Source organism: Dendrobates tinctorius, unplaced genomic scaffold (genome assembly GCF_039654945.1).
Source record: "Dendrobates tinctorius isolate UK_male_01 unplaced genomic scaffold, ASM3965494v1 ptg000030l, whole genome shotgun sequence".
Lineage (NCBI taxonomy): Eukaryota > Metazoa > Chordata > Amphibia > Anura > Dendrobatidae > Dendrobates > Dendrobates tinctorius.
In genome coordinates, this window is record NW_027361698.1 from 21013892 (window position 1) to 21032678 (window position 18787).

Here is an 18787-nt window from a genome sequence, read left to right on the forward strand (position 1 = left end):
ATTTTCCCCCTTTTCACATGTAAAGCGCCATGGAATAAATGGCGCTATATAAATGTATAATAATAATAATATATATATACCTGCGGACACAGGCAGGAGACGGCCCTTGTGCAAGGACCATATGAGGGCCCTTTGCAGTCCAAAAGCTCATAATGCACAATGCCACCTGATTTGGGGGTAGAAGTGGGCCCCATTATTCTCTCGAGCCCCTGGGCAGCTGCACACCTTGCACCAATGCTTGAGTATGTGTGGCAGCTTTGGTCACGTGACATTAAGTCTGAAAAAGTCATTTGATCGAAAACTGTGTGCAAGGTGGCTGAAAATAAAATGATAGGTATATGTCGAGTCACACAAACACGCACATTTTCCAGCCAACTTCCTCACACTTTATGATCAAACTTTTTTTGATGTCACGTGACTGAAGTCTTGTATTTCCAGCCTGAAACTCTTCACTGCAGCGACTAACTCCCCCTGGCGGCCGAAATGCAATACCCTCGGATGTCTACTGTTTGTGGCGTTTCGTTGCTGTTACATTATTTCGATGTCTTTCAGGGCAAGGCGGATAGTAACGCGTGCGTTTTCAGTAAAGTTTTCGTTGTAGATAGTGACGTCATCAGGAAGCGCCGGAAGTGACCACAGCTAATCCCACGTGCAGCGGAGGAGAGGAGCGCCGCTGGTCGGGGAATACAGGCGGACAGGTGGGTGAGATTCTGCGTGCGAGGCACTTACGTGGTTGCGGTCCCTGTGTGGCGACCTAGAGCAGGTCAGCCGCAGGTTTCTCACGCTGCCTCGCTTGTCACATGGCTCCGGGGCGTATGAATGGCTGACTACTGCAGCTGTGCTGTTCACACGGTTCTTATAGGCAGTGCAGCGTTACCGGGTATCATTATTATATATGCCACATAAGAACAGGCTGCAGAGCACGAACAGACAAGTTCCCAGAGCTGAGAGTGGCTTATTATATGTAATGTTTTACTTGTTTTATCCAGAATTCTCAAGTTTGGGAACTCTCTGTCCACAGGTTTGACCGCAGACCACCCCTCTGATCCTGAGAGCTTGGGTTCTGAAGAGTCCATTATGTGTTCATTCTTAGCAAGCATTGCTACTGTATCTACAGCACTCCCATAAGAATGAATGGATCTGTAGTGCGCATGATTGCCCACCACTCCATTCACATGGGATTCTTTAGAACACAGGATCTTAGGATCGGTGGGGTTTCAAGTGGTTGGATCACCAGCGATAGGGAAAATATCTCCCATGTAATGGATAGGGAATAACTTTCAACTTAATACTCTTAATTCAAACTAACACATAAGAGGCCAAAGTTGATCAATTTGTATTTAGTGTCTGAAAACATCCCTCTTCCCATATAAACTTGAACAAAGTATGCCAGTGTATTTGTGCAGTTGGTAAGCCAAACCTCCAACTCCTCAATTTCCCTGACTTCGGACTGCACAACATTGCCTCAGTACTGAGCATGTGCAGCACAGATTCATCTCCACTACGACTCCACAGCACGGCCTCACTACTGAGCATGTACATAAAGTGCAGCACAGATTCATCTCCACTATGACTCCACAGCACAGCCTCACTACTGAGCATGTACATAAAGTGCAGCACAGATTCATCTCCACTACGACTCCACTGCACAGCCTCACTACTGAGCATGTACATAAAGTGCAGCACAGAGTCATCTCCACTACAACTCCACAGCACTGCCTCACTACTGAGCATGTACATAAAGTGCAGCACAGATTCATCTCCACTATGACTCCACAGCACTGCCTCACTACTGAGCATGTACATAAAGTGCAGCACAGATTCATCTCCACTACGACTCCACAGCACTGGTCACTACTGAGCATGTACATAAAGTGCAGCACAGATTCATCTCCACTACGACTCCACAGCACTGCCTCACTACTGAGCATGTACATAAAGTGCAGCACAGAGTCATCTCCACTACAACTCCACAGCACTGCCTCACTACTGAGCATGTACATAAAGTGCAGCACAGATTCATCTCCACTATGACTCCACAGCACTGCCTCACTACTGAGCATGTACATAAAGTGCAGCACAGATTCATCTCCACTACGACTCCACAGCACAGCCTCACTACTGAGCATGTACATAAAGTGCAGCACAGATTCATCTCCACTACGACTCCACAGCACAGCCTCACTACTGAGCATGTACATAAAGTGCAGCACAGATTCATCTTCACTACGACTCCACAGCACTGGTCACTACTGAGCATGTACATAAAGTGCAGCACAGATTTATCTCCACTACGACTCCACAGCACTGCCTCACTACTGAGCATGTACATAAAGTGCAGCACAGATTCATCTCCACTACTACTCCACAGCCCTGCCTCACTACTGAGCATGTACATAAAGTGCAGCACAGATTTATCTCCACTACGACTCCACAGCACTGCCTCACTACTGAGCATGTACATAAAGTGCAGCACAGATTCATCTCCACTACGACTCCACAGCACTGGTCACTACTGAGCATGTACATAAAGTGCAGCACAGATTCATCTCCACTATGAACCCACAGCACTGCCTCACTACTGAGCATGTACATAAAGTGCAGCACAGATTCATCTCCACTACCACTACACAGCACTGCCTCACTACTGAGCATGTACATAAAGTGCAGCACAGATTCATCTCCACTACGACTCCACCAGGGCTGTGGAGTCGGTAAGCCACAGTTGCGACTCCGACTCCTGGATTTTATCAGGCTCCGACTCCGACTCCTTCATAAATGGCCAATTCATAACAACAAATTTACTGTTGTAAAATATTAAACATCGTGCTTATTCAGTTTCTCACCATCATATAAGTAATCAGACCACTTAGAGCAAAAACTACATTTATTAGAATACAATTAGAATATAGCAAATAACTTTTATAAACTTTTCTAAACTGTAAGTAAATATGCAATAAACACTTTTATGCAGTTAATAAGAAGAAATCTATAAATTTGTCCTCAAAAAAAGTATTGCCTCTGTCAGATCCTCCTTCATGGATGCCCTCAAATCTGATCTAATTATTTTGAGAGCAGAGAACAACCTCTCTACACTAACTTGTGTTGGTGGCAAAGCAGTAACCACTCGGGCAACATCTCTGACAATGTCAGGATACAGAGGAATCGCTTGTTGCACTGTTATTTTTGATGAACGGTCAAATTTCTCAATTTCTTTTAGTGCACCTGAAAAATTCTGCTGAAATGTACTGGCTGTGTTCCTTGATGGGGATGACTCTTCTATGCGGGAACGCTTTGCACGGTCCTTGTGATCCAAATATTTTTCGAAATTAAATTCTTCATCAGTTGATGATGAGGGTGAAGATGTGGCAGGACGACCAAATTCTTGTTCCTCCTGAATGTTCTGCAACCCTTTCATCCTTACTGCTATTTCAAACAGAGCTTCTTTTCCTTTACTTAGCTGTTGATCATCTAGAAGAATCCGATGCATTGGGTCTACATAAACAGCTGCCAAAAGAATGTTATTTTGTAATAGTAGCTCCTCTCTCCGTTTCATTGATGTAGCAATGCCACTTGCAATTAACCCTCCTCTTTGGGACAGGCGAAACATCAGGTTCTTCCACTCCTTTAAGAAAATACCTGGAGTTAAGTCCTCTGCTTGTAATTTTTTAGTCACTGTAAATGGGTGCTCTAGCAATTTTTCCAGCTCGGTCACCTGATTCCACTGACTTTCATTTAGCGTCAGTTGAGGGTTAGCCATGTCTACAAGAAAGGTTTTTAGTTCAACCAAGCACTGAATCATTAAGTAAGTACTGCCCCATCGTGTGGCTTGATCAATAATTGCCCCTTTTCCAGCACGTCTCTTCAAAATTGAGTCAACTTTAGGGGTTCTGGCAACAGTAGCCAATTTTCTTACCTTGCCAATCAGTGCAGCAGCATGTCCTTCTTGCAGACTGTCTCTTATAGCCAGCTGTAGCATATGCACAACACAGCGCATGTGATGAATGAAAGAACATATTGACACAGTTTCAACAAGATCATCTAAACTATCATGTTGCTGTTCATCTGAAGCAACTTCAGTTTGCTCCTCAGTTACAATACTGTGTTCCTCTATTTCAAACATTTCTGTGTCTGTGGACCCAGAATGTTCTTCTAGCTTCTGGTCACCATGATTACTCTCATTCATTAGCTTAATAGTGCTTATCGTATTTGAAGCATTGTCAGTTACGACAGAAAGAACTTGCTCTTTTTTAAGTTCATAGTCTTGCAGAACCTTTTCCACCAAGACCTGGAGAAACTCACTGGTGTGATGAGCTTTGGTGTCTTTTACTGCCAATGTCTTGGTAACTATTTCATTTTTGTCACAAACAAATCAGACATTGATGGCAAAATAGTTCACTCTGTGACGTGTGCAGGCATCCATTTTAAGAAACAGAAAGCGTCCCTTGAGAGTTTTTTTAAGTTCTTCCTTTTGTTTAAAAGCTTCTTCGATTACTAATTTTCTAATACTCTCTCTCTCTCCAGAGAAACACCAAGCTTGCGGGCCATTTCCCCATTCAGACACATAAAAGCTGGTCGTGAAAATAATGAAATAGGCACACTATCCTTTACAACAAGCTCTATGATCTGTTTTTTAAATGTATCTACTGTCATTGTCACAGTAGCTTTGTCACTGACAAAATATCTTGCAACTGATGGCTGCAAAGTTCTCTGCTCCTTTGTTTGGCTGGAAGAGCTGGGCACTGGTTCATTGGTTTGGATGCAGTCTTTCTCATCCTCTGCTTTCAGTACTTCTGGATGAAAGCGCTGTAAATGTCTCTTTAGATTAGAAGCTCTGGTAGGAGCATTTTTATCTTTGCCTGAATATGCACTCATCTTGGCTTCACAGCATTTGTTTTCGTCTGGATCATTTGTCATACACTGACAGACATAATGTTTTCTATCTTGAGTGATGGTGAAATGTTCAAATACAGCTGATTTAATGTGATGCTTCTTTGACATTCTCAGGTTTTTAATTTTGCATTCACAATCCAAATGACAATTGTTTTTCCTTAAAACAATTGTACAAAATTATTGCCAGGTCGTACAACTGATATAGTGGTCAGTAATACTGTTATTATTCCTCATGTACTCACAGTTAACTGATGCAAAGTTTGTTGAAAGGATAATACTTCTTACAGTCTTCCTCTTCTGAGTAGCAGGCAGCTGTGAGATGCTTGGAAGACGCACACCTAGTATGATCTAGTCTAGAGGAGGAGCTTTACTACTAAGAATTTGCAACACATTTTCACTTTCAGTTTCATACATTGTAAGTAGGGGGGTTGGGGCAGCATGAGGTTAACCAAGTATAAGATTAGATAAGGGCAGTGGAGAACAGTGACACACAAGAAGTAAGAAATGTCTCTATCTCCAGCAGAACTGCTTATCACTGTTCATAGTTTGATAGAACATATATATTTGAGTAACATTTATAAAATTCATATGAAAGTTCAATTATGAAATATTAATACATTTTTTTTTAAAGCTGGAGTCGGTACATTTCTACCGACTCCGACTCCAACCAAAACTAACTTCGACTCCGACTCCACGACTCCACAGCACGGCCTCACTACTGAGCATGTACATAAAGTGCAGCACAGATTCATCTCCACTACAACTCCACAGCACTGGTCACTACTGAGCATGTACATAAAGTGCAGCACAGACTCATCTCCACTACGACTCCACAGCACTGCCTCACTACTGAGCATGTACATAAAGTGCAGCACAGATTCTTCTCCACTACGACTCCACAGCACAGCCTCACTACTGAGCATGTACATAAAGTGCAGCACAGATTCTTCTCCACTATGACTCCACAGCACTGCCTCACTACTGAGCATGTGCATAAAGTGCAGCACAGATTCATCTCCACTACAACGCCACAGCACTGCCTCACTACTGAGCATGTACATAAAGTGCAGCACAGATTCATCTCCACTACGACTCCATAGCACTGCCTCACTACTGAGCATGTGCATAAAGTGCAGCACAGATTCATCTCCACTACGACTCCACAGCACTGCCTCACTACTGAGCATGTACATAAAGTGCAGCACAGATTCATCTCCACTACGACTCCATAGCACTGCCTCACTACTGAGCATGTGCATAAAGTGCAGCACAGATTCATCTCCACTACGACCCCACAGCACAGCCTCACTACTGAGCATGTACATAAAGTGCAGCACAGATTCTTCTCCACTATGACTCCACAGCACTGGTCACTACTGAGCATGTGCATAAAGTGCAGCACAGATTCATCTCCACTACGACTCCACAGCACTGCCTCACTACTGAGCATGTACATAAAGTGCAGCACAGAGTCATCTCCACTACGACTCCACAGCACTGCCTCACTACTGAGCATGTACATAAAGTGCAGCACAGATACATCCCCACTACGACTCCACAGCACAGCCTCACTACTGAGCATGTACATAAAGTGCAGCACAGAATCATCTCCACTACGACTCCACAGCACTGCCTCACTACTGAGCATGTACATAAAGTGCAGCACAGAGTCATCTCCACTACGACTCCACAGCACTGCCTCACTACTGAGCATGTACATAAAGTGCAGCACAGATACATCCCCACTACGACTCCACAGCACTGCCTCACTACTGAGCATGTACATAAAGTGCAGCACAGAATCATCTCCACTACGACTCCACAGCACAGCCTCACTACTGAGCATGTACATAAAGTGCAGCACAGATTCATCCCCACTACGACTCCACAGCACAGCCTCACTACTGAGCATGTACATAAAGTGCAGCACAGAGTCATCTCCAATAAAAGCCAAGATCCTTGGATCATGAACAGTACAGACATAGGACATTTCATAACTTTCCCAAATTCTTATGAAAACATTTACAGCACATCCTGCATTATACTACTGTACCCCATTTTATTATATATTTTAGGAGTTGGTCCATTTTGTTTCGACTCCACAGCTGTGGTTTAAAGGGAACCTGTCACAAGGTTTGGCCAATATGAGTTACGGACACCACCTTCAGGCCTGATATGCAACATTCTATAATCCTGTATATCTGCTCCCAACCCGACCTGCAAGACAAGAAAAATGACTTTCATTATATTCAGTTGCGGGGCAGCACAAGGGGTAACGCTGGTCTTGGTCTGGCGTCTCACTTCTTCCTGCGATGCCGTCCTCTTCTTGCTTTGTGTGGATGATGCTACGTCATCCACACAGGGTCCCCTGAATCGCACTCCTGTGCAGGCGTACTTCTCTGCCATGACTAGGGCAGAGTAAAGTACTTCAGTGCACAGGCGCTGGGACTCTCTGACTTTTCCTGACACGTGCGCACTCTAGTACTTTGCTCTTAACAGGGCAGAGAAGTAAACCTGCTCAGGATTTCGATGACGCAGGGATGTTTCATCCACATGGTTCAAGAAGGAGGACGGCATCGCAGGAAGATGGAAGGCGCTGAGCCAAGAAGAGCGGCACCCCTCAGACCAGACTGTCCAGATGAGTATAATAAAATCTGTTTTTCTTGTCTTGCAGGTCCGATTCGGGCAGGTATACAGCATTATAGAATGCTATATATCAGCTCTTAAAGGTCGTGTCCCTAACTCATATCAGCCATCCCTTTTAAACACATCTTTACCTTGGCTAATTGTTGACATAGAAATATTGAAACAACCTCACAATCCCGAAACATAACTGAGGAACCTGTCATCTGATTCATGTTACCTGAGCCAACGGCCGCCTGAATCAGTTTGGCTGCATTTTTGCAGCATTGTATGTTTTATTCTGAAACGCTGCATTTCAGAAAACACATACTTTGAAAAGTGGATATGGGAATGTTTGCCCCTGATTCATTAAAGCTGGTGTTTTAGACATCAGACTTATGAAAGGAAAACTGGAGTAAGATGCATCAAATTCATTGAGGTATGCACCTTTTAATGAATTTGTTGTATCTTACAACTGCCATATGCCACCACCACAAATGTTACCTGAGCCAGGGGCTGTTGTACATTTGGAACTTGTTGTAGAATTCTAGGGGTTACAGTGTGATCTCGTCCACCTGCATTATGCTGCAACCAAAGTCGCCAAAGCCTAATATAGGATTTGAGAGGTATAATATACAGGGACAGATGGAGATACTAATATACCAGAAGACATGGGTGCTGCACTGGTAACCTGTCGGTTGATTGCAATCACTAATGAGCATGTGCAACCGCGATTGTGTCATTGAAATGCGACTTTCAGTGATTGACAGCAGCGATTAAATAGATAAACATCAGTGATCTGCCGTCTATGTGGAGCAGGCACAGGGTGTGTAAAGGATTCCAAATAAAGTATTCTCTACTTTCTAATGCTACTTGGTATGTCTGTGGATTATAAACGTGAGTTACTGCAAATTCCGTACTCCACCACCTAGTACTTGCACACTCTCTAGTTTGTAGGGAAGTTGCAGGAAATTTTCTTCTGTGGGGTGCAGACTACTTTGAGAATTACAGTACCTACAAGGCATATTTGTAAAGCCGCCCTAACTGTGACGACCTTCACAATGAGTACTACATTACCAATTTAGATATTTTTTTTTCTAAAGAATCTTTTTCCCTTCTCTTGTGTGTTTAGGATGTCCTTTGGCGGAAGAGGAAACTTTAATCGTGGAGGAGGCGGCGGCAGAGGAGGTGGTGGTGGATGGGGTGGAAGAGGAGGTGGTGATAGAGGACGTGGCTTTGGGGGAAGAGGTGGTTTTGGAGGAAGAGGCGGCTTTGGAGGAAGAGGTGGAGGCTTTAACAGAGGAGGATATGACCAGGGACCACCAGAGTATGTTGTTGGTACGTTGCAATATAAACTTTATTAAATTTTAAGTTCAACTACATTTTTTTCCTTTAGATGATATATTGGCTTTTTTAAAACTTATTAAGCTGAACTTAGCAGAGCATGACATGTACATCATATTTAAGGGGGTTGTCCACTTCTCGGACAACCCCTTCTGAATCTGCAAGTTTTCCCACTTATAAAATGACAACTACTTACCTTTGGGACCATTCCAATGGTGTCAGCACAGTCTCTACCAGCGATCGTGTTATAGTGCGACGTAACCCGATCCTTGCAGCCAGTCAGTGGCCACTTGACTCCTGTATAGACATAGCATTTCTACACAAGAACAGTTTTCCATGGGGCCACGCCAGCAAGTTTTGGTGGCAGACTATGGGTGAATACAAATTCAGATGGTTTATACATCCTTGTCAATAATTAATAATCAGGCTTTTGTAATTTTACAATCTAGAAAACCTCACGGGAATGCACTTTTTATTTGTAAAATACCTGTAATTGGCCATAATGAACAGCTGATCAGATTTATACTGGAGCTGATGGAGCCATTGTATATTTAGTGAATATGCTGAGAAACCGCCTGAGTAGTACTTACCCATAGGTGCACTTTTACCTGGAGGAGAGCGAATGTGTCCTCTCACCCTCCATCTGGCCATTGTATGTTGGTATACTTTTATTCTGTGGGGGTAGAATAGCCTAGTGGATTACTCCTCTATACTGATACCACTGTATGCCTATAGCACCCCCGGACATTGCTATGCCGTGTGAATTCTGTCTGAGGGGCACTCATTGGTTATGTAGTAGCGGGTCTCGACGTTAGTCGTGTTGGAAGGTTCTGGAAGATAACTCATCTAGTCCAGACACACTTGCAAAACTTGAGAAGACTAATAAGCTGCATGTTTTGTTAATGTTGCAGAGGTTGGAGAGTTCATGCATCCATGTGAAGATGACGTGGTGTGTAAGTGTATCACAGAAGAAAGCAAAGTGCCATACTTCAACGCCCCGATTTACCTGGAAAATAAGGAACAGATTGGAAAAGTGGATGAAATATTTGGGCAGTTGAGAGATTTTGTATCCTTTATAAACATTTTCCAGGTTATTTGACTAGCATTATATTGTGATATGATGTGATAAGATTATAGTGTCCCCTCCTTTATTTGTTATGGATTCAACATATGACTAGGACCGTTTATTACACCCTGGAAGTAAGCAAAGTGTGATCATGAAACCATATTGGACAATTGTATTACTTACATTTGACCTCAAAACTGTCCATTTAAATTATTCGTACAAAGAGACTCCTGACCAATCTTACCGTTATATAAATCCAAATGTATACAGAAATGTCTTAAAGGGAATGTGTCACCAGTTTTTTGCTACCTAATATGAGAACAGTATACTTTAGGGGTATAGACCCTTCCAGCAATTGTAAATGTGTCATTTACTGGGCTGCTTGCTGTAGTTTTGATAAGATCGCGGTTTTATAAGCAGGAGATTATCGCTAGGGGACTAGCTCTGTGTAACCCCATGCCCAATACTGAGTGGCAGCTTTTTGCCTATGCACAGTGTACACAGAAAACTGCCAATTAGTTGTGTGAGCAGAGTTATACAGGGCTGCAGCAATATTTACTGTTTCCAATGAGATTTGATAAGAAGTGGTAATTCTTTTTTTCTGTGTGCCCAATATTTCACCTTAAATGCTTAAACTAGTATTTTTCGATAAAACTTTCTGAAAATATGAAAGCGTCTTCTTTTAAGAAGTTACAGAAGGTAAGTGGTTAAACATTATTCTCATGTTAGACATAGGCCAGAAATTGTAGACTGAGAGTTTATGCAAGTTTGCAGTTTATTTGCTATTTCTATTTTCCTTCTGTCAGTTTTGTTTTTTTGCTTTTATTTGTTTTGAAGCTGTCCAGAATCACTTGAGGACGCTATTATCTCCTGAGAAGATTTGTTGCAGAAATTTTCGTGACTGTCTTAGTAATCCAGATAGGGAGATCTATTCACATGCTGCATGAGCTCCATGGTTCTTACTCATAGGATATGAGTAAGAACCATGCTAGTTTGAAACGCGTCATTCTTACTCTAATTTTTTATGACCCCCTTTTCTAATACCCCTTTAATATGTTTTTAATGGTCTTTCATTAAATGTGACGTTTTAACTTTCTACATCTTTTCTTTGTGATTTGCTGGATTTTTTCTATTGCTCCAGTATTTTTTGTGATGTTAAATATTTTAATTGACTGTTTTGTACTCCACAGTTTTATATTGACCCAGCAAAGCTGTTACCTCTACAAAGGTTCCTTCCTCGGCCGCCTGGTGAGAAAGGCCCTCCAAGAGGAGGACGTGGTGGACGTGGTGGTGGAAGAGGAGGTGGACGAGGGGGTGGTGGCAGAGGTGGATTTGGCAGAGGAGGTGGAGGTTTGTATGAGTATTTGTCATTTGTATTGCCATAGTGAGCATATCTGAACCTGTTTGATTGCTGCTGTTTAACCATTTGTAAAGCTGACAGTCATTTAAATGGAGGGTATTCATCGGCTCCTAATTTGATTGTGGGCTACTGATGGGTTACCATTTCCGCCGGGGGCGTTCTGACGACTCTCATGGTGACCAGTTTGGTACTCCTATGAAGCCCAGCCATGGGATGGACTTCATAGGAGATCCTGTTTTACTCTATATACTGCATTACTGGGATATTGCTGTTTATAGAACAGAGGCTCACAGGTACTAAAATAATGTGAAAAAAAGTTTTTTAAATCTTATATTTTTTTAAATGTAAATACTTAAATTGCCCCCATTTTTCTTTGTTAAAAGTTAAGAAATTAAAAAAAAGTCATGCCTATCACCATTTAAAATTAATTAACCCATACAGAAAACATTATTCAAGAGAAAAAAAATTGATACTCGAGGATTACGTTTTTCTTATTGCTGCTGCTTCCCCCCCCAAAAAAATACAATCTGACCCAGCAGGTGATGGCTGTGTGTTACAGGCAGGTCCTGGCACCCACAACTGCTTGGGGAGCAGAGCTCTGCCCTAATTGTTAACCTTTTAAATGCCCCTGTCAAACTGACAGCAGCATCTAACACGCGTCGTCATAGGGGTGTGTCATTCCATGCGCCCATCGATGCGCTCTTGATGCGATTGCTGGTTGCCGATGGGTTGCCATGACAGCAGGTGGACTGCTGAAGATCCCCGTGATTGTCATTACAGAGCTCCTTTGAAACCTGGCCTGTGGCCGGGCTTCAAAGGAGACTGTGATTTTCCCTATATGCAGTCCTAAGGTGACTAACAATTGCAGTAAAAAAAATCAATCGCCCTTTTTCACCCCTATGCAAAATACATGTGGTATTTCCATGTTGAAAAATGTCAGATCTAGCAGAACATAAAATAATTAACCCCTTCATGACCGGAGCTTTTTTTGTTTTTCGCTCCCCTTCTTCCCAGAGTTGTAACTTTTTTATTTTTCCGTCAGTATGGCCATGTGAAGGCTTGTTTTTTGCGGGACGAGTTGTACTTTTGAACGACACCATTGTATTTACTATATAGTATACTCTGAAGCGGGAAAAAATTCCAAGTGCGATGAAATTGCAAAAAAAAAGTGCAATCTCATACTTGTTTTTTGTTTGGCTTTTTCCTAGGTTCACTAAATGGTAAAACTGACCTGCCATTATGATTCTCCAGGTCATTATGAGTTCATAGACACCAAATATGTCTGGGTTCTTTTTTTATCTGTGGTGAAAAAAAATTCCGAGACCCGTAGCGTCTTTATTTTTCGGGTTGGGTGCAGGCTTATTTTTTGAGCACCGAGCTGACGTTTTAAATGATACCACATTTGTGCAGATACGTTCTTTTGATCACCCGTTGTTGCATATTAATGCAGTGTCGCGGCAACCAAAAAAATGTAATTCTGGCGTTTTGATTTTCTCCTACGCCTCATTGGGGGACTCAGAGACAGTGGGTGTTATGCTGCTTGCCACTAGGAGGACATTAAGTAAACCAGAAAAAAAATTTAACTCCGCCCCTGCAGTATACTCCCTCTCGCTGGATGAGATTACTCCAGTTCTTGCTTAGTGTCTGTAGGAGGCACTTGGGTCTGGTTTCAGACCCCACCATTTTTATTTTATTTTTGATAACTCTAACGGTGATGTCGATGATCCTACGGTCTTTTTGGAGAGAAACTGGACCAGCTCATTTCTGATGCTATCGGGGGGAAAAAGTAAATTCCTTCCTCAACAAAAGGCTGCTCGGCCGTTTCGCAACCAACAGCCGACGTGTTTTCGATCTTTTCGCAACAACTCCGGCTGGTCCTCCTCTACCTTCTCTTCCGGATCAGGTCAGTCCCCGCGCGGAGACAGAGGCTCCCAGGTCTCATACAGACCTAACCGTTCTTGGAAACCCAGGCCTAAGGCTACTGGATCTAGGGGAGCCAGATCTCAAAGATCTACCCATTGACTTGTTGCGGTATCCGGCGAACACCGACAAAGTAGGCGGTCGCCTACTTTCCTTCAGCCACACCTGGCTTGCGGTTGTCCACGACAAGTGGGTCAGGGAGCTGGTGTCCTCCAGTTACAAGATAGAATTTTCTTCCCCCTCTCCAACTCGGTTTTTCCCCTCTTCTCCCCCCCAAGAAAGAGATAAGAACCTTCCTATGCGCTGTTCAAGCTCTACTAAGGGACTGGGTCATCATTCCGGTCCCTCATCACGAAAGGTTCAAAGGATTTTATTCAAACCTTTTTGTGGTTCCAAAGAAGGACAGGACGATGCGACCCATTCTGGATCTCAAACTGTTAAATCAGTTTGTCAGGGTACGGCGATTCCGAATGGAATCTCTCCGATCAGTTGTCGCTTCCCCTGTCGTCCCCTGGCGACTTCCAGATTGCATGGATCTGCTTTCACAGGGCCTGATTTACCACCAGAACTTCGGGGCCCTGTCTTTGACGGCGTGGCCATTGAATCCTGGATTTTTATAACAGGCTGGGTTCTCTCACGACGTGATTTCCTCCATGATTAGTGCTAGAAAGCCTGTGTTCATGCGCATCTATCACCGTACCTGGAAAACCTTCTTTTCATGGTGCAAGGATCATGGTCGATCACCTCTGGTGTTTTCCATTCCGGCCATATTGGAATTTCTTCAATCTGGATTAAAATCAGGCCTTGCGCTTAGCTCACTCATGGGCCAAATTTCCGCCTTGTCAGTGCTCTTCCAACGCAAAATTGCCACCAAACTTCAGGTCAAGACGTTCATTCAGGGAGTTTCCCATGTGGCGCCTCCTTATAGAAGGTCATTGGAATCATGGGACCTTAACCTGGTTCTTGTGGCCTTACAGGAGGCTCCTTTTGAACCGCTGCAGCACGTGTCACTGACCGTCCTCTCTTGGAAAGTGGTCTTTCTAGTGGCAATTACGTCAGACAAGTTTCGGAATTGGCAGCCCTGTCCTGCCGTTCTCCGTTCCTGAATCTTCATCAGGACAATTTAGTTCTCAGGACGTCCCCGTACTTCCTGCCTAAGGTAGTCTCCTCTTTCCATCTCAATGAGGAAATTGTTTTGCCTTCCTTTTGTCTGGCACACGCATTGCAAAGGCCCTCCACACCTAGGATGTGGTTATGGCGCTGAGACGGTACATCTCGCAGATGGCTCCCTTCCGCAAGTCAGATGACCTGTTCATACTTCCAGAAGGGCATAGGAAGGGTCTAGCCGCTTCAAAGCAACTCTAGCCAGATGGATTCGCTTAGCGATTCTGGAATCCTACCGTGTCAGGAACGCGCCTGTCCCAGCGGGGATTAAAGCGCACTCTACCCGATCAGTGGGCACCTCTTGGGCCATTCGGCACCAGGCAGAACAGAACAGGTCTGCAAGGCTGCGACTTGGTCCAGTCTGCACACTTTTGCAAAACATTACCAAATTCATTCTCGGGCCTCTGCGGATGCAGCTCTCGGCAGACGCATCCTGCAATCGGCAGTACCTCAGTGTTGACTCAGTGGTACATGGGGTATTAGCAGATGTTTGCTCCCCACCCAGGGAATGCTTTAGGACGTCCCACTGTCTGTGTCCCCCAATGAGGCGTAGGAGAAATAGGGATTTTTGTGTACTCACCGTAAAATCCTTTTCTCCGAGCGAATCATTGGGGGACACAGCTCCCACCCTGTTTAGCCTACTGGCTCATGTAGTAATCTTAGGTTTTGACATAGTTATGGTTATTGTTGACTGTTTAAGCTCCTACTGCTTTTTCACCAAACGAGTAATCTCATCCAGCGAGAGGGTGTATACTGCAGGGGAGGAGTTATCTTTTTTTTCTGGTTTACTTAGTGTCCTCCTAGTGGCAAGCAGCATAACACCCACTGTCTCTGTGTCCCCCAATGATTGGCTCGGAGAAAAAAATCGGTGAGTACACAAAAATCCCTATTTTTTTTTTTTTCTCGCTAGCGATCAGGTTAATTTTTTTAATTGATCGGGCGATTTTGAACATGGCGATACCAAATATGTGTTTGATTTTTTTTTTTTTTTTAAATTATTTTCTTTTGATTGGGGCGAAAGGGGGGGTGATTTAAACTTTTTTTTGTTTTTTTTTAATTTTTATTTTTTTGTATATTTTTAAACACTTTTTTTTTTTTTTTACTTTTTTGCATGCTTCAATAGCCTCCATAGCGCGATCGCCTCTGCTACATAGAGATGATGCATAGATCACCTGTATGTAGTATAATTATAGGATTGCTATGAGCGCTGACCACAGGGTGGCGCTCATAGCAATCTACCATCAACAACCATAGGGGTCTTGAATAGACCTCAGGTTGTTATGGCAATGCATCGCTGACCCCCGATCACGTGACGGGGGTCATCGATGCGCATATTTCGGGGATTTAACTAATAGGCGCGGGCGGATCGCGATTCCGCTCGCGCCTATTGCGGGCACATGTCAGCTGTTTAGAACAGCTGACATTTTGCGGCTTTGAGGTGGGCTCACTGCGGGAGCTCACCTCAAAGCGGGGTATAGTGCCCACTGACGAACTATTGTCAGCTGGCAGTAAGGGGTTAACCTGATCGGTAAACACTGGAAATAGGAAGAAAAAAATAAAAGAACCCCAAATTGATGTTCTTTTGGTTGCTGCAATCCCACAAAACAATGCTGTAACAAGCTATCAAAATGTAACTTCAGTTCCAAAATGGTAGCAATAAAAACTCAAGCACTGCAAAAAATAAGCTGTCACGCAGCTTCATTGACTGAAAAATGAAAAGGTTATGTGTCTGTGAAAATGGTGACGCAACCCCCAACTTTTTTTTTTTTTTGCAAACTTCTGATTTTTTTTTTTTCCCCCCACCACTTAAATAATAGTAAAATGGTCATATTTGGTATTGCCGTAATCGTACTGATGAACATAATCTGATTGCAAGGTCATTCCTAGCACAAAATGTACATCGTAAAGACAATTGTTTTTTTTGTTTTTTTGCAATCAGAACTTTTTTAATTTCTCCCCACTTGAAGTTATGCCCCCCTTTTTCCTGTACACCATGTGGTAAAATGAATGGTGTAATTCAAAAGTGCACGTTATCTTGCAAAAAACAAGCCCTAATATGTCTATGCAGACAAATAAAAAAGTTATGGCTCTGGGAAAAAGGAGAGGAAAAAACGAAAGCACAAAAAATGAAATTGGCCGCGTCGTGAAGGGGTTAAAGGGAATCTGTCAGAAGCGTTTTGCTGTTTAATCTGAGAGCACCATAATGTAGACACTGAGACCTTAATTCCAGCCATGGGTCACTTATTAGGCTGAGTGTTGTAGTTTCACTGCAGTCAACATTTTCTCAGCAGGAGCTCACACTGCAGAGAAGACCCAGCTAATCTATATAACCCCACCACTGAGTAGCAGCTTGGTCACAATGCAGTGCACACAGGAAGCTGCTAGTCAGCTGTGAACTGGGTGGAGCAGAAGATTTAGCTCTGCCACATCTCCATCAGACAAAAAACAGGGATTCTATGAAAACTACACCAAGCAGCCCAGTAAAGTGATACATCACTGGAATCAGGCTTTCTTGCCCTATGTTATACTGCTATCAGATTATATATAAAAAAAAACACTAGTGGATAGCCCCTTTTAAAGGGTTAATAGTGATGAGCAAGGATGCTCGTGTGCTATTAGAGTATTTTCAGCGTGCTTGAATACTATGTTTGAATCGCTGCGGCTGCATGTCTCCTTGCTGTTCAACAGCCGATACACATGCAGGGATTGCTTAACACACAGCTGCTACACATGCAGGGATTGCTTAACACACAGTCGGGAGACATGCAGGGATTGCTTAACACACAGCTGCAACACATGCAGGGATTGCCTAACACACAGCCTGGAGACATGTAGCTGAGGGGACTCAAACACAGTATTCCAGCATGCCAAAGATACTATATTAGCACACGAGCCTGCTCATTCATCATTGTTAATTAAACGTACATTTTCTCTGTGAGTTTGTGGTCTTGGGATTTCGTTTTGATTATGTGCTGATTTTTCTTTTTTTTTTTCCCCACTTAGGTGGATTCAGAGGAGGACGTGGAGGATTTGGTGGTTTCAGGGGAGGTAGAGGAGGTGGTGGAGGCCGTGGCTTCAGAGGTTAGTATAGGAGCTCTTAATAATTTTGTATTGTTAACTTTATCTTCTTCAATAATTGAAAGGTTTTTGACCTGAACTTGACTATCTGAGTTGAGGGCTTGATCAGACGAGTGTATTAGACAGATGTGTGCTGTCTGAGTAAAATCATACAGCACACATACTACACACTGACCAATGTAATGCACTGGGGCTGTTCACGTGTCACTTGGTCTTTGTGGAAAATAAAATCGCTGCATGCTTTTTTCTTTTCTGTATATAAGATGAGGCTCACCTATTCAGGTCTGTGGTTGCACAAAAAAATCTGATCTTATGTGGATCAACCGTATAACGAATATATATTGATGCCTTGCCATTATTAACCTTGGAAAATCTGATTTGGTACATTTCAAAATGTGTGACACGGGTGATAATGTGGTTGAAAATCGGACAATTTTTCATACTCTCGTCTGACCCCAGCCTTAAGGGGTCATTAAATGGTAAAAGGCGGACAGCACTCAGATTACATATGGATGGCATATTAGTGATTTGTTTTGTACTTGAGTTGTGAGTTTTCTTCCTTACATCGGATTAAAAATGGCAAAAAAAACCCAAAACACATTTCCAACAGTGGTCAGCAAAAATGGACACTATAACAGCCCCATAAATTAAACTAGGTTTCTTGTTCAATCAAAAACACACATCTGCATGGAGCAAAAGATAGTCTCTAAAAAGGAAAACAGATTCAGTGTAATATACATGCATCTGATAAGCAGATGAAAGGCTTTGTACATCTTTACCACTCATTTGTATTCAGTGTATAAAAATATTAACTTGCGCTAATATATTTTAATAACTGTCCCAACAATGATTTGACACATGGCATTTCTAAACTGTTTTTTTTTTTTTTTTCTTCCTGTATGAAGGAGGCCGGTGATGAGCCATGTGAATCCAGCATAGGTTGGTGTTCTTAGTTGCTCACTTTCCACTTGGATACGTTGCAATAAAAGTGAATCAACATTTTGCTTTTGAAATGGGACTAATAATATAACAATCACATGAAAGAGAAGAGCGATGCTTATCAATACTTTCGGCACACGTTCTGTAGCTGTAAGGGACACTGTGGACGTCGTGTTCATCTTTACAACCCAAGCCGGTTTACTGGACATATTGTCAATTCATGTTTTATGTATTTTTTTTTTTTTAATTTCCCATGAGGATGATATTTTAGAACTATTGTGGTAAAAAAAAAATCTTTAAGACCATAAACATTTTTTTTAATTCTAAAAATGTTGTAAATATGAATCTGTATTACTTGAACTTGCCAATTAAATTTTTTACCACATGCTAAGCTTTTCTCC

At 42.8% G+C, this 18787-nt stretch overlaps 1 protein-coding gene across 1 annotated transcript; it reads left to right on the forward strand.

Annotated features, from left to right (window-relative positions):
* Nucleotides 1-468: 468 nt before the first annotated feature.
* On the forward strand, nt 469-18777 carry GAR1 (GAR1 ribonucleoprotein). Its single transcript, XM_073571960.1, has 7 exons — nt 469-698; nt 8648-8853; nt 9771-9925; nt 10565-10624; nt 11116-11275; nt 17373-17450; nt 18353-18777. Exons 2-7 carry the CDS (start codon nt 8649-8651, stop codon nt 18361-18363), a joined length of 669 nt encoding a protein of 222 aa, XP_073428061.1. The 5' UTR covers nt 469-698; nt 8648; the 3' UTR covers nt 18364-18777.
* Nucleotides 18778-18787: the final 10 nt, after the last annotated feature.

What these genes read in the sequence shown, in the direction of transcription:
- GAR1 (XM_073571960.1), top strand. Translation starts at nt 8,649, where the DNA reads ATGTCCTTTGGCGGAAGAGGAAACTTTAATCGTGGAGGAGGCGGCGGC. An exon ending in ACCACCAGAGTATGTTGTTG is followed by an intron (nt 8,854 to 9,770) that starts GTACGTTGCAAT and finishes TTAATGTTGCAG; the next exon opens with AGGTTGGAGAGTTCATGCAT. An exon ending in ATTTGGCAGAGGAGGTGGAG is followed by an intron (nt 11,276 to 17,372) that starts GTTTGTATGAGT and finishes TTCCCCACTTAG; the next exon opens with GTGGATTCAGAGGAGGACGT.